The sequence below is a fragment of the Myripristis murdjan genome, chromosome 11, assembly GCF_902150065.1.
Source record: "Myripristis murdjan chromosome 11, fMyrMur1.1, whole genome shotgun sequence".
Taxonomy (NCBI): Eukaryota; Metazoa; Chordata; class Actinopteri; order Holocentriformes; family Holocentridae; genus Myripristis; species Myripristis murdjan.
The window spans coordinates 19,215,644-19,230,321 of NC_043990.1; the positions used below are offsets into that span (position 1 = coordinate 19,215,644).

The following is a 14,678-nucleotide window of genomic DNA, read 5'->3' on the forward strand; positions in this document are numbered from 1 at the left end:
TTTTTTTTACCTCAGTCATCTTATCATGAATGTTGTTATTTTCAAGAATTTAAAATCAACGGCAAATAAACAACAGAATTTTTTTTTCTCCTTTTCTTAAGTGCTGTCGATTGTGTGTGAATATAGCAGGTCATTGTAATTTTTAATACCTACTGAAATAGGTAGATTTTCTCACCGCATCCATATACTTGTAACTACCATCAGCAGGCTGACATACAAAAAAATCCTAGCTGTCAGTTTGTATTCACAGAAAAACTGATAAGACATGAATGCAGCATCAGAATACTTGAATGGCCTACTTACTAACTGGCTCTGGATAGCTAAAATAAAATATTTACTATCACAATGTCTCACTGCAGTGTGCATTATTGTGTTGAAAGGACATGTCCACTCTTTGGCTTTGACTGTTTGAGATTGCTTTGACCCTGTCTGTGTACACTGACAACAGCACCGCTGGTGGATTGGAGATATGTAAATCTGTAAAGTGAAGTAAGGAAGGGCATCAATTGATATGATAATAAAAACTAGGAAAGTAAGTCCCAGGTTGAAGATAATTGACTCCTAAAATAGCAGAGACAGGCTTAACGTGGCACATGATAAATGCAGGCAATATTAGTCTAAGAACAGTTGGTGCAAAAGTAGGAAGTGTGTGTCTGTGTGACATCTCAATCAGAAAAAACAGTTTCAGTGTGCCGGTCCCTGTCTCTGTGCCCAGGCAAACAGGTGGCAGGGCTGGTACCCAGGGCATTGGCAAAAAAATTGATGCCACCCACTGACCCGCTCTGCTTTTTCTGAAGGCTTCAGTGGACCTTTCATCTCAAAGTATTGATGTTCAAGATGGCACCAATCACAAAGTCAGTTTTTAGCATTATTATTAAATATATAACATACGACATTGCTAATTATTTTGACAGAGGTTTCAAATATCCACAGCCTACATAAATGTAAATGACTTAATCCTGTTGGAATAGAGTAATTTTTATCCGGTGCCTTATGACGTATGGTAAACTTTTATGTTCCCCCCTGAGGACAAAAAGTTATTGAAGAAGATCTATTTTCATAACATTGATTTACGTTTTCTCTTCCTCTGCACTTTTCTCTGTGGCTTTCCCTCCGTCATTTTTCATCGCAGTCATTTTCTCCACTTTTTAGAAATACCACACTGACATAAATTGTTGCCACAAAGTCCAAAGCTCCACTCTTTCTCCTTATCTCTCTCCCCCTCATTCTTTCTCCCTCTTCCTCACTATGGTGGAGTCTCCTCTGTTGTAATTGCCAGCGTGAGTGATGGAGTGTTTCTGTCAGTGGCTGCCTGATAGCTCATCCGTACACACACATTCATACACACACACACACACAGTTACACACACACACACACACACACACACACACACACACACACACACACAAACACATGCAAACAATCACTAACATACACACAAGGTCAGTCACATTTTGTGTGCCCACATTCCACCAAGAAAATGTGTCAACCCGCACACCCACAGGCCCATATGCTCACACACACACACACACACACACACACACACACACACACACACACCTCTGTGTGAAATAGCTGCAGGTGACAATGAGTGAGCTCTCCATTTCCTCTCTCACTTGTTGGTCTGTCTGTGCTTTCTACCTTTCTATCTCTCTGCATCTTTTCCAGTATCCATTCCCTCTCCCCATCGCTCTCCTGTTATCTCCTCAATTTCGTCCTCCCTCCTCTCTCTCTCTCTCTCTCTCTCTCTCTCTCTCTCTCTCTCTCACTGTTCCTATATCTGTATCTGTCTGGCGAAAAAGCCAACTTTCCTCTCGTTTTCCTTTTCTGAGCCTTCTGAGAAGATGCAGTCGCGCAGCATTCCTTTTCTTTCCTTTCTGCCTTCTATCTATCCTACCTTGCCTTCCTCCTCCCATGCCTTTCTACATCCTCTGTTCCATCTATTCTTCCCTCCCTTGAATTTGCTTCCTCTCTTCTTTTCATCTCACCCTCCATTTTCTTTTTCCCTTCCTCCCCATCACTCCCTCCATTGCCTCATCTTGCCCCATCTCTCTGTAGACAATCTGCCCCTGCCGGGCCTGCTGCAGCCCTCCAAGAGCAATCCCGTTAGAGGTCTAATGCTGTGAAAAATGACAGTGAACCGGTGCTTTTACTGCTGTCACCACCGCTTTGGGGCCGCTTGCCGCCCACAGCCTTGTTGCCTGGCAACTCCCCAGACAGCTTCCCTCCAAAAGGCGAGAGCTCACGTCTGCTTTGCTGTGATAGAGGCTTGGCCCTAATAAGCACTATTCCTCACTTTGTCTTATCATTTTGTTGTTGGTGGCCCAAGTTTGCCAGTGTGGAGCTGTGAGTATTCAAAGAGCGCTGATGCAGAATGTGTGTTTTGTATGAACAAATAATTTGGGGAAAAAAGTGTGACTTTTATAATATTGTTGTTTGAATAAGAAGTTTCCTGTCTGGTGAGCCAAAGCATATAAATGGTGAGGATCTAATTTGTGCTGGAAAGCTTGAAGAAGAGCAGAGCTGGAAAGATCTGAGCGTGTCCCAGATGGTTTTGGATGCAAACACATGCATTGTGGGGTAACCAGTTTGGTACATTTACACTGAGAATGTATTTCAGTTTGTATGTTAGTTTATATTAGTTTGGTAAACTACTTGGTCTGAAAATCGACACTCCATAACTTGTGCAGTAACAGAGGACAGCTGAAGGCTGAGCCCTGTGGAGCTGCAACTGGCATGCTACACAGAACAGACAGCAATCCAAAATAGGCCATAGACTGCAGTGTAATTCTCTTGATATTTACTTGGAATGTAAGACGTGCTGTTTCCTGTGCCCCGAAAAGATTTCCTGCCACCGGCCACGCTCGAGCACTGGGGCCAGAATGGGCCAAACTAGGGTGATCATGCACAGCAGATGGGTGGATTGTTTCTTGTTCAGCCTAAGATTCAGAATTAGATTGGAAATAAGTCACTGCTTTTTCATGAAAAAAGTTAAATATTGTAGCTGTAAGATGAAATGTTCATCGTTGAGTTCCAGTACTTACAGAATGCCTCCCCTCTCCCTTGTCAACTAATTGTGGTTCCTTGTAAAAATAGCCTCTCTGTGCGTCATCTCCTGCCCCACTTTCCCTGTGTTTCCACCTCCTCAATGGCTTTTAAGGCAGAAACCCCGTTCTACTCAATCCTTCACCTCAAGTTAACAAACGCCATCCCGGAATAATCTCAGAGATGACGAGACACATGGTTGCCACGGGAACTCTCACAAGGGGTTACAAGAGTGCTTTGACAAAGTGTGTGAACTCAGTGCCACCGAAGCAGTCCTCTTGCTTTAATGTGTTTCTGTTTTAAGACATCAGGGGTTTCAAAAGTCTTATCGGTGCCGGAAAAGTTGAATCTGCAGGAGAGTTTGTGTTCTGCGGGTTCCAGCGAAGGGGTTGAATTTGGGCGACACAATCACCTTTGGAAATTGCTTGTGAGGCGATACCTGCAAGTGCATCCCTTTGCAGACTTTTTGATTGTTGAAAGAGGGAGAGCTAGATGGGAAATGCTGTGTGAAATCTGTGTTCAAAGTCAGAGGCACAGAGAAAATGAAGCCGTAGAGCGCAAAAGGCATTGTAGTTTAAAAACTCTACTGTAACACAATGGCTCAATAATCTTCAGTGATGATACAGTACAGGCCCTCTTCTGTTCTTTTCTGTTGCTGAATCAGTTCAGCTTATAAAGTTCCCATTTCCCGTTAAAGTTATATCACCCTATAAAAAGCATTAATGTAAAAGCATCAAGGTCATAGAGAAAAGCAGGAATGAATAGCTGCAATTTTCATTAATGTAGGTGAAATGGAGAATATGGGGGTTAAAATGGCTTGCGGAAAAGATATTGTGCAGCACCTACAGCGATGGGTTAGAGCGTGTGCGTGGGCGTGTACGTTCGTGTGTGTGTGTGTGTGTGTGTGTGTGTGTGTAGGCCTGAAGGCGACAGCAGGCCTGTTGAAAGTTGCAGCTAAATGGGGCAGATAAAACTAGGCTACACAGTCTGTGTAGTTTATGAGAGGACAGAACCAAAGCTAACATTTTACTCTCATCTTCCCTCTCTCCACCCTTCCTCATCCTCCTTCATTCGCCCAGTTGTCCTTCCTCATTCATCATCCCTTTCTACACCTGGAGGAAACCTCCAACATTTGGGCTGTGACCCTGAATGTCACAGGAGCCAAAGCTCTAATTTCCCCATGAATTGAATTTCATGCATTTTAAATATAATGCATCCTGTAGATGCAAATTCTTGCATACAAGCATCTATTGGACAATTTGTATTTAGTATTTTCTAGTATTTTTTTATTTATTTATTTATTTATTTTTTTGCACAATTTATCCATAACTTTCAAGTGATTTAAATAAAGGTTGATAATGGCAATCACGGTATATCGGTATACCACAGCCAAAGATATGCACACCTCTCCAACGCTTGTGTTAATCTGTTTGAAAGCCCAGCCTAAAAGAGACGGAAAAGAAGGAGAGGTGACATGTTTCCATCACATTAATATCTACCCCAGGTGCTAATTTGGCCTGTAAGTCATCTGTGTCACCGACTGTGAGCCGGGAAAAAAGTGGAAATGAAAAGAAAGGCAGAGATGGAGACCAGGATGGAGAGACAGAATGATGGAGACGAAGGCAGAAAGAAAGCGAGGAGGAGGTGTAAATCACGTTAATGAATAAGCTTCATTAGTTGTGGCCATTAGCGTCCTAAGCTAGGATTAATCTAACTTCAGCTGACTTTGAAGAAGCCCGCGGGCTGCGGTTGGACACAGTTTGATTATACACCTGGATGTCTGATCACTGACACCGTTCATTCAAACCAGAAGCGGACGACCGATCTGAAACTATCAGTGTGCCTTTGTCCCTTCGAGCCTTCGCCCACAATGGATGAATGTGAAATTAGAACACCTGCACAGAGAAAATTAGCGTGGAAACAAATTGTAGGCTTTCTAATGATTTCCTCCATTTTCAGCTCTGGCAGCGGCTTTCCTCTCTGGGTTTATTGTTCCTCAAGGGGAAATAGTTGCTTTTAACTGCACACATATAATATGAGATATAAATGCTGCAGATTTGCAGTCTCTTTTGTCTGTCGCCTCTGATTATTTGCTAACTTATCTGTTTGTTTGTCCAAAGCTGTGAAGAGTACTTACATCTTTGCCTGCTGTTTGGTGTTTTTTTCCCTCTTGGTTTTTGTTCTCAGCTCTCTTCCTCTTCCCTGTCTCTGTGTGCATGTGTGTGTGTATGTGTGTGTGTGTGTGTGTGTGTATGTGTGTGTGTGTGTGTGTGTGTGTGTGTGTGTTCGTCCACAGGCGGACCCCCAAGGCCGAGACATCGCCATCCGTCCCTTCTTGGAGCACTGTGAGAACACCCACATGACCATTTGGCTGGGAATTGTCTATGCCTACAAGGGACTGCTCATGGTGAGAGGAGAGAATAAAAAGTTTCACCATGTACTCATAGTTTGGACACACACGCATAAATACACACTTGCACTCTAATATGCACATACTGTAAGCACACAAGGCTTCAAGCAACAGTGGCAACTGTAGCAACAGATGCAGTCTGACTCCTGTGGCCTGACAAACTTAGCAAGGCCCGACGTGTCTTTTTTCTCATTGTTACATTTAGTTATTCAGCTCCAGTTCCACGCTTTTGTTTAAACCTGAAAAGTCCACTTTGGAGCCATACCCTGCAAGAATCTCTATCTTCACAAGTCATTTATTCTCATACTCAGTGTTAAAATCTTGGTTTTAAAGCAAGTGAACAAAATCTGCCAGTGGGATGAGATAATCCCACTTGGTTCCCATGCAGTTTCACCTGTTTAAAGAATTTTGGTGGGAACATGTATGAATATGTTAAATCTTGTAAAACAAGGCAGAATAAGGTGGATCAGCCCACTAGTATCAAGCAAATGACACCTCACTTAGGAAAATGTTGGAAACAAGTTAATTAGCATTAATTTTTTACTGTTTTAAGAAGTAAAAGATCTTAAGACTGAAAATGACTTGTTAAGATGGAGCGTTTTTTTTTTTTTTTTTTTTTTTTTTTTGCAGTGTGTGCTTCAGCTTGCTATGTGCATGTGCGTGAAAAAATGAACGTTTGTGCGTTTGTAAGTGTATGTGTGTATCGCCGACACACCCCGCCAGGAGACACACAGTCTGAGCTGTGTCCCATGGGGTCTTAGAGCAACTGTAACATGCTTAAAAACTTTCCATTTCCCCACCACTAAGTGTGTTTGAATACCTTCATGAGCCAGGGCCAAGTGTAAATTATGCAAACTTCACTCACTGCCGGCTGGGTGAACGACAGAGGGAGGGAGAAGTAAAGACATACTGTATCATCTCAAGCAGACTGACAAAAAGGAACAAGGATGGCTCGTAAACCAAAGAGACAAAGTAAAGGAGAGGGAGGGAGAGAGTGGAAATGTTGGGGAAAAAAGGTATAAAAGTTTGGATGTAAAATAAAAAGGAACAGGAACAAAGATGGAGGCAGATGGGGGGTTGCAAAACCTTGCATGTGGTGATTGGCAGGAGCATCACTATCCGTCTGTATCTGCCATGAAGAGGGACAGCGCAGCAGAGAGACGCATTAAGGCTTGAGTCATACCAGCCATGGCGCACACACATATACACACACACAGGCACATGCACAGGCACACAAATGCACATGCACACACACATATTGTACATTAACACATTGTCACACATGTGCACACAGACGCAAATGCCTGAGGTGTGCTAATCCTTGATGACTGCTCTTGTAATTCTGCTGCTTGTCATTTCCACCAGCTCTCATTTAGAAACAGGCAGTCAAACCTCAGAGCGCACACAGTGAATTATTCAGCAGGCTGTGCAGGCTGTGCAGGCTGCTGCTGCGGCTCTGGAGTGGCTACTGTTCTAGGAAACAAACAACTCATTCTCAATAAAATAAACATTTTACAACCAGGAAGATGAATTTCCCTTCTTTCAGAGTCTATTATAAAGTTTTGAATCACCCTTTGACTTTTTATAAAGTAACCCTCTTTCTTAAAGCACTGTTTTATGTAACAGTGCGATACGATGAGACTGAATGAATGGTCCAAAATCCATGTAAATGTATATCCACAGGCGGTGTTCATTGTTGTTGTCTTTTTTCATACTCTAGCAGTATTTTTAAAGAGTGCTGAAGAGCACGCAACAACAGAGAACATAATGGTTTTCAAACGTGCTGCAAAAAAGAAAAAATCCATCTTAACAAGTCGTTTGTCTCATATTCAGCCTTAACAACTTGTTTATCTAAAAATCTGTCAGTGGGATGAGTTAATCCCCCTTGTTTCCAGCGCAGTTCACTTATTTCAGGATTTGTTTTGGGGACCAAAAATAAAAATGGTGAAAGGAGACAGACTAAGGCAGATCATCCGACTATCAAGAAAATGACACTCGATTAAAGAAAATTCTGGAAACAATCATAAGGCCCTTTTTATATATGTAGCACACTTTAGATATGTATGTATTGTAACGGTGTGATTCACAATCCATGCTAAACAATATAAAATAAAATTACAAAAAACAATAAAGAACCACTAAACATGCATACATTCACTGAGCCAGAGAAGAGAACTAAAAGTAAAGCTAAGCATAATAGAAATGATGGGTCAAAGACAATAATACAGCCGTCTAGGTGAAAAGGAGGTTAAAATAAAAAGTACATGTAGGTTTTTAACAACCTCTTAAAAACAGGTACAGGAACAGGTTGGTTAGTACTGGAAACAAGTGGGATTATCATCCTACTGGCAGTTTTTTTTTTTCTTCTAATAATTGGCGTTATAGTAACTTCATAAACAACAAGCCAGCAGGCCTAACCAGGGCGTACCTGGAAGTATCCCCACTGCTCAAATTATCCTAACACAGAGGGAACTTAGCAACAGTGACTATAATTTACTGCTCGATTTTGTAAAATGAACCTTCTGTAGCGCCATATTAACTTTGCCGGAAAAGAATGTTGGGTTTTTGCACTGGAAGATGATTGACAAGTTATGGCCCTGTAGACTTGAACTGAGCTGTAGTCGTGGAGCTTGCTCTGCGCCTCCGGTACGGCACACTGGATGGATCAAGGCAGAAGTGTAACTTCCACTGCTTGACAATGCCCGTGACTGGAATAAAGGGAATGGACATCAAAAAACCGAAACCTATCTTTTTTTAAGAAAAACAAGATCTTAAGACTGAGCATGAGTCTGAATGGCTTGTTTAAATGGAGACTTTATGTTGTGCAGAACGAAAATGGGAAAAAAAGCGTCTCCAATGTCAATAGCTGGGACGAGCAGCACTGATAGCTGGTGTCATCACTGTGCATCGATATGAATGCACAAAAACCATAACCAAAGTGAAACACTGCTTTCAGTTGTTGGATGTTTGATTTTGTTGTTGTTGTTGTTATTTTTAGAGGAGAGGACATTGTAATCTTCCCTCAAAATACTTGAAACCATAACACCATCATCACTTTTCTTCTCTCTCCACCATCCTCTCTCCCTGTCTGACAGTTGTTTGGCTGCTTCCTGGCATGGGAGACCAGGAACGTCAGCATCCCCGCTCTCAATGACAGCAAGTACATAGGGATGAGTGTGTACAATGTGGGCATCATGTGCATCATCGGCGCCGCGGTGTCTTTTCTGACCAGGGACCAGCCCAACGTTCAGTTCTGCATCGTGGCACTAGTCATCATCTTCTGCAGCACCATCACGCTCTGTCTGGTCTTCGTTCCCAAGGTCAGTTTGTGTGTGTGTGTGTGTGTGTGTGTGTGTGTGTGTGACGTCACCCAGAGCAAAAAGGAAACAATGTGAGTGTGTGAGCATTGTTGTTATCAAGAGTGTGTAACCTTGAATGTCGTGTTAATTAGGCATTCCAGTCTTTGGCTGTCTGCATTCGATACTACACTAAAATTGAAGCTTAAACAACCATACCAGTGATTCTTCATGTTTATTGTAATATATACAATGTGTATACTTCATGTTTCTGTGAATCTTTCCCCATCCTATTTTCCATCCTACTCTTGTATAATATTTGTTAGCTTTTATCCAGTCAGTGGTTTCCATTCATTCCACTATGATATGAAAATTAACTCTCAGAGACTTCAGACTTTCTTCACACCAGTATTCCATCACTGTAATAATGATGAAGTCTTAGTTTTCCTAAAAGCAGCAGCACTGTTGTGTTTTAATGACTTGAATCACTTGAAAGTGGGTAAAATGGTCTCTCTTCTGGAAAATAGTCCCTGAGGAAATGTTTGCTTTACACAGCAAATTATTAGTTCCATGGTTTATGAATGGCAATGATTTTGTTAGCCACAGAAGCAGAACATTATAAGGTTTGTGTTTAAACAAACAAAAAAAAATCATATTGGGAAATCAGGAGATTTTGATTATATGTTTAGTACACCCACAAGATTTGCAAAATTGTTTGTTTCAATGTAAAATGTGGGTGAATTGTAGTAGAAGGACCAAACATTCAAAATCACGAGTATGGTCCATTAAACTGCTGTCCAGCTTATTTTAGCCGATATAATGTGATCCCCGAGTTACGATGTGACTCTGACACCTATAACCCTTCCCTTAGTTCATCACTATGAGAACCAACCCAGATGCAGCCACCCAGAACCGGAGGTTAAAGTTCACCCAGAACCAGAAAAAGGAGGACTCCAAGACCTCCACCTCAGTCACCAGCGTTAATCAGGCCAACACGTCACGGCTGGATGGGCTTCAAACCGACAACCACCGCCTCCGCATGAGGATAACAGAGGTCTGGGCTGAGCAGTGCACAGTTGTGTTGTACTTCTCTTCACTTTGGAGTCACTTTCCTCTGCTCAGCACATTCGCTGGCATTGAACTGCATGAGATCTAGTTAAAACCAGCTTTTGTGGCCAGTTCTATTTTAGGTCTTTATCTGCAGAAGTGTTTTGGGATTTTGTGTTATCTTTTGATGTTTCAAGGGAATTAAAAAAATCTCCACAACTCTCTAAATTTCCTTAAAACATTGTTAATAAAATAATTTCTAATTGTTAATGAAAGTGACTCTGTTCATAGGATTTTGCATTATCAATAATAAAGGGTATGAGACATGGACAAAACATGGTGTAATATAGTTGTGGTTTAGACTATTTGCTCATAGTATTTGCTCAAGTTTTTTTTTTTTTTTTTGCAGTTTCCTTTACACAAAATGGGTTTATTGTTTTATCAAAGTGAACTAATCCATTCCTTTGTTTCTGTTTGTGAAGCTGGACAAGGAGCTAGAGGAAGTGACCATGCAGCTACAGGACACGCCAGAGAAGACGCCCTACATCAAACAGAACCACTACCCCGATGCCAACAACATCCTGAGCATACGCAACTTCACCGATGGCAAAGGTGTGGATTTAAATCAGACGCAAAGACTTCAGTGCAAATTAAATATGTTTACATTACCTGGTTTAGAGGATATAAATAAGATAAAGCAGAAAATGCATCAATCAAAACAAGGAAAGTCTGTCTGGAATTAATTGGGCAAGTCTTTCTTCCTCTGCTTCTCCTGCTTCCTCTTCTGCCTCTTGTTCTTCTTTTCTTCTTCTCCTCCTCCTCTTCCTCCTCCTTGTTTGACTTGAATGATATTCCAACAACAGAGAAATACACTTGTCAGCATTCATCATGTGTGCTAACGGCCCTACAAAAAAGAAGTGCTCTGTGTAGACATAAGCTGCAAAAGGTTGTGTGAGGCGGATATTTCACAGGCAACCTTTCAGAATGTCCAACGCCACTTTCGAGATGTGGCGTATGACATTGAGCTGTTGATCAGCCTAATGACAAAAGACAAAAGCGTTTCAGCCACTAATGATTGCATAATGTCTTTATCACACAAAAAAAAAAACCAAAAAAAAAAACATCCTTTCTAAATGAATGGCTGTACCTTAATTTGCATGAAAATACTCGGAAATCAAGCCACTGCAGCCATTACTGGTGGCTGTTTTGAATGTCACAAGGGTTTGCATCTCTCCCTCTGAAACTAATTCAATACATTCCTCGAACCAGAATCAATGATTAAGTGTGCCTAAGACTAATTTTAAACAGCCAACAATTTAATACGATTGAATTCCGCCTTGTCTTGATGAAATACAATGCAATCCAGTGTAGTGCAAATGGCTTTTACTTACATCTGGCTGCAGGTGATGAGGGGCAAATAGGGACTCTGTCAGACAGCGAGTACATGGCATCTCTTGGGTTAGAATGGGTTATGAGATTAATAGTGCTACCAGTATTTTTCACTGCCGCTTGGCAAGTTTTGCAAATTGCCACTTTTTTTTATTTATTTATTTATTTTTTAGTTTTCCTCCTTTATTATAAAACCCAAAGTGGGTCAGCGCTCGGGATTGCAGTTTGTTGCATTGTGTATTTGCTCTCCATCAATCAACATTCTTGACAAAATAAAGATTAGAGGAGTGCAGAAGAAGAAGGGGGAAGTTTGCTGTCTTTAAGCGAGAGGTCGGCGAACACACAATGTGAATAATCACTGAGCTGACAACACTGGCAGAGACAAGAGTATGGAAACACACAAGAAGTAAATGAGATTATTAGCTGATAAAATAAAAAGATACACATACATACACACTCATATTGGGCTATTCCAATAGATTAAAGTCTGCATCAATTTAGCCATAAATCCCAGGCTGTTTGAATCAACGCAGCTTACCTTAGACAATATTAAGCCCAGTATATCAGTCTGAATTGGTGAAATGTTTCACTTCTAGCCCACTGTGATATAGCAGCATCAACTCCTGTTAGTCACCAAAATAACAGACACAAGGTGATGGTGATATATGGCAGTCACATCCAGCACTTCTGACGCACACGCAAGCACATGATGCTCTCAGGGGTGTCTAATGGATCTGTCTGAGTGTTGGAAGGTAAAAGAGTAGAACATCTGCGCTCATTCTGTGGATTGGGAGCGGAGCTTGTCTGAATTGTTTGAGAAGTTCCTCATCTGTGAGAGTTCATGGTTATGCAATGAACTGATGGCAATTATACATTCGCAGACCAAGGTGTCGCTTGCTCACTCTCCCGGTTTTTCTATTTGTTGCTTTGTTTCTTTTTATTTCTCTTTCTTTTGCTCTTTGTTGCACAGACAAATGCTCACGACCATAGACAGAACCAGCCTGAGACTGACACAATCATACTCCCCTCCATTTTAGTCCAAAAAACTGTCTGGCTTTAAAAATGCAGAGGGGCGGGAAAGTGGAAAGTTTATGATGTGGACCCTTATAATGATAGTATTGTGGTTTTGAAACGGGAACCAAGAGAGAAAGAAGTCAGGGCCAAGTTTTCTTAGGAGCAAATGAGCTATGACACTACTCTAAGGTTTGTGTCGCAGCTATCAGAAGGTTAGATCTCATATTTTCTTGCTAAAATTTTTATTAATCAATTTTTTTCAAGAAACTGAAATGTTTTACAAGATAACTGCTCTGGTTCTGGAATCTGCTGTGTTTATTTAGCACATGTTCAGAGTAAGAGATACAGCACTTTAGATACTGCTCACAACCGTCAATCTGACACACATTATGGAAATATAATCACAGGTCATTAAACCTCCTGCAAGGATCACCAGCATATAAACTTGTCCTGACCTCAATATGCTTATGCTTGACAGTCATCATCATCATCATCATCGCCAGCCCTTAACTGTAGTCATCAGTATTCATGAGAGAGCTGGTCTAAATGTATTGGAGGCCGTGAATGAGTGGCTGTTATAAGAGTAGGACGCCGTGTCAACAGCGATTACAATCACTCACAAAGGGTGAGAAGCAACACTCCACCTCTCTCTCTCTCTTTTTCTCTCTGTCTCTCTCTCTGCTCATGAATATGTACCACCACAAGGCAGAGCTGGAGCACACCAGCAGAGGAGAGACACAAGGTGTGGCTTTGTGTGTCTGACCAGCTGGCATCGAGCCCTGGACTGCACATATGAGAGAGCACAGATTCAGGCTGTGAGGCTGAAAATCATGTCATTGATTCAAAGTCTGTCAGCATTTTATACCTTGTTAATTTCTATGCAGAGCCAAAGTTCTCTCTACCATACCTGTATGGACTGTCAATGCACTTTGTTCAAGCAATTCAGTGCAGAGCCGCCCAAAAGCCAAGTGACCTTGCAAAAATCATACATCTGAACACCCAACATTCTCCTTCCTCATATTCTAATCTCCAAAACAAGATGATATTTCAAATGCATGGATATATATGCCGTGTCTAAATGCATGATGGAGTGTATAAATATCTACAGTATGTCTGTGCTTTTAACACAGCTCTGAGAGGTACAAGGGCAGGCTCTTTTTAAAAAGCATGGAGAACTGGTTTTGCTCTAAAATAGTTTTGTGGGCTCAGATGTCCAATGAGGGCACAGAGTGCAGCACAGCGATCAGCAAATCAGGTCAGCAGAATGGAGAGTGGTGGGAAATCTGGGACAACTTGGGAGGAAAATCCATAGGAAAAAAGGATCATTCCACTATTCTCCAGGTGCCATTTTGGAAAACTGATAAGGTTGTTTACTGCAATTCTGATCGTGTTTCATCCTCACCGACTACCTCCCTCCGTGACATCAGGGGAATTCAAAAATCATGTCAGGAAGTTTTTTTTTTTTTTCCGTCCCCACCATCTCTTGCCTCTTGTGAGTGAGACACGGCAGGGGGAAACTTTTCTTTCTTTCCGCCTGTCTGTCGCTGCCTTGCACTAAAGGCCTCCTTTTTCCATTTGCTGAATTCCTCACACACAGGTTTTTTTTCTTCTCACGCTTTAAATATCTTATTGTGCAATACAGAAGTGATGCTATCACATGCCATTTTTAACATCACAAAATAGTTTGCTGTCAGTTGAGTTGAAAAACATGGTTAACATATTTTCAGACCACTGTTATGACTGTTAAGGTTTCACAGTCACTTCTCAGGTGCCACTTATGGGCGAAGCCAGAGTGCAATTTATAACAACTCACTACTATCTATATCAATATCAATATAGAGAGATAGATATATCGATTTTTACATACATTTTTTTTCCCCCTGATGTCTCCCTGTATTTTTGTGCAGACGGAGAGAAGTCAATACTGAAGAACCACCTGGAGCAGAAGCCTCAGGCGCAATGGGGCTCCATGGATCCTTCCAGAATAAACAGAGGTCCCCTAGAGGATATCAACTCACCCGAACAGTGAGATCTCCCTTTTTGTCAGCATCTCTACCACCCTTTTACCTTCTCCTATTCCTCCTTGCTCCCCCCACCCTCCCTCCCACTCTGTCTTGTCAGCTTTCTCATCAGACTAGACGTCAGATGTATCGCAACCACCAGCAGCTCTCAGGCGGTTGCTCTGGCAACCAAGCCCTGAGAAAGGATGGACCGATTTTGAGGCCCCACACTTTTCTCTCCCACGCACATCAACATACATATAACCAGTTACGTGTATATTCTCCCACCATGCTGGACGCATACTCGCTGCATGTGTGCTCATGGTCAAACACACACACACACACACACACAGACACACACACACACACACACAAACATTCACACACATACGCATGTAGACATGCATACACACAAGCAGATATGCAGCTGATTGTATGTTGTCCCAACTCCTAAAAGATAGTGGTCTCAACACTCA

At 41.8% G+C, this 14,678-nt stretch overlaps 1 protein-coding gene across 2 annotated transcripts in view; it reads left to right on the forward strand.

Moving 5' to 3' along the window:
* Window positions 1-14,678, forward strand: part of gabbr2 (gamma-aminobutyric acid (GABA) B receptor, 2) — a 194,593-nt gene that overhangs the window by 174,844 nt on the left and 5,071 nt on the right. For both annotated transcript variants that reach the window (XM_030064382.1, XM_030064383.1), the window contains exons 14-18: window positions 5,343-5,453; window positions 8,552-8,776; window positions 9,624-9,806; window positions 10,282-10,411; window positions 14,110-14,227. In XM_030064382.1, coding sequence (XP_029920242.1) covers window positions 5,343-5,453; window positions 8,552-8,776; window positions 9,624-9,806; window positions 10,282-10,411; window positions 14,110-14,227 — 767 coding nt within the window. The remainder of the gene's footprint in view (window positions 1-5,342; window positions 5,454-8,551; window positions 8,777-9,623; window positions 9,807-10,281; window positions 10,412-14,109; window positions 14,228-14,678) is intronic.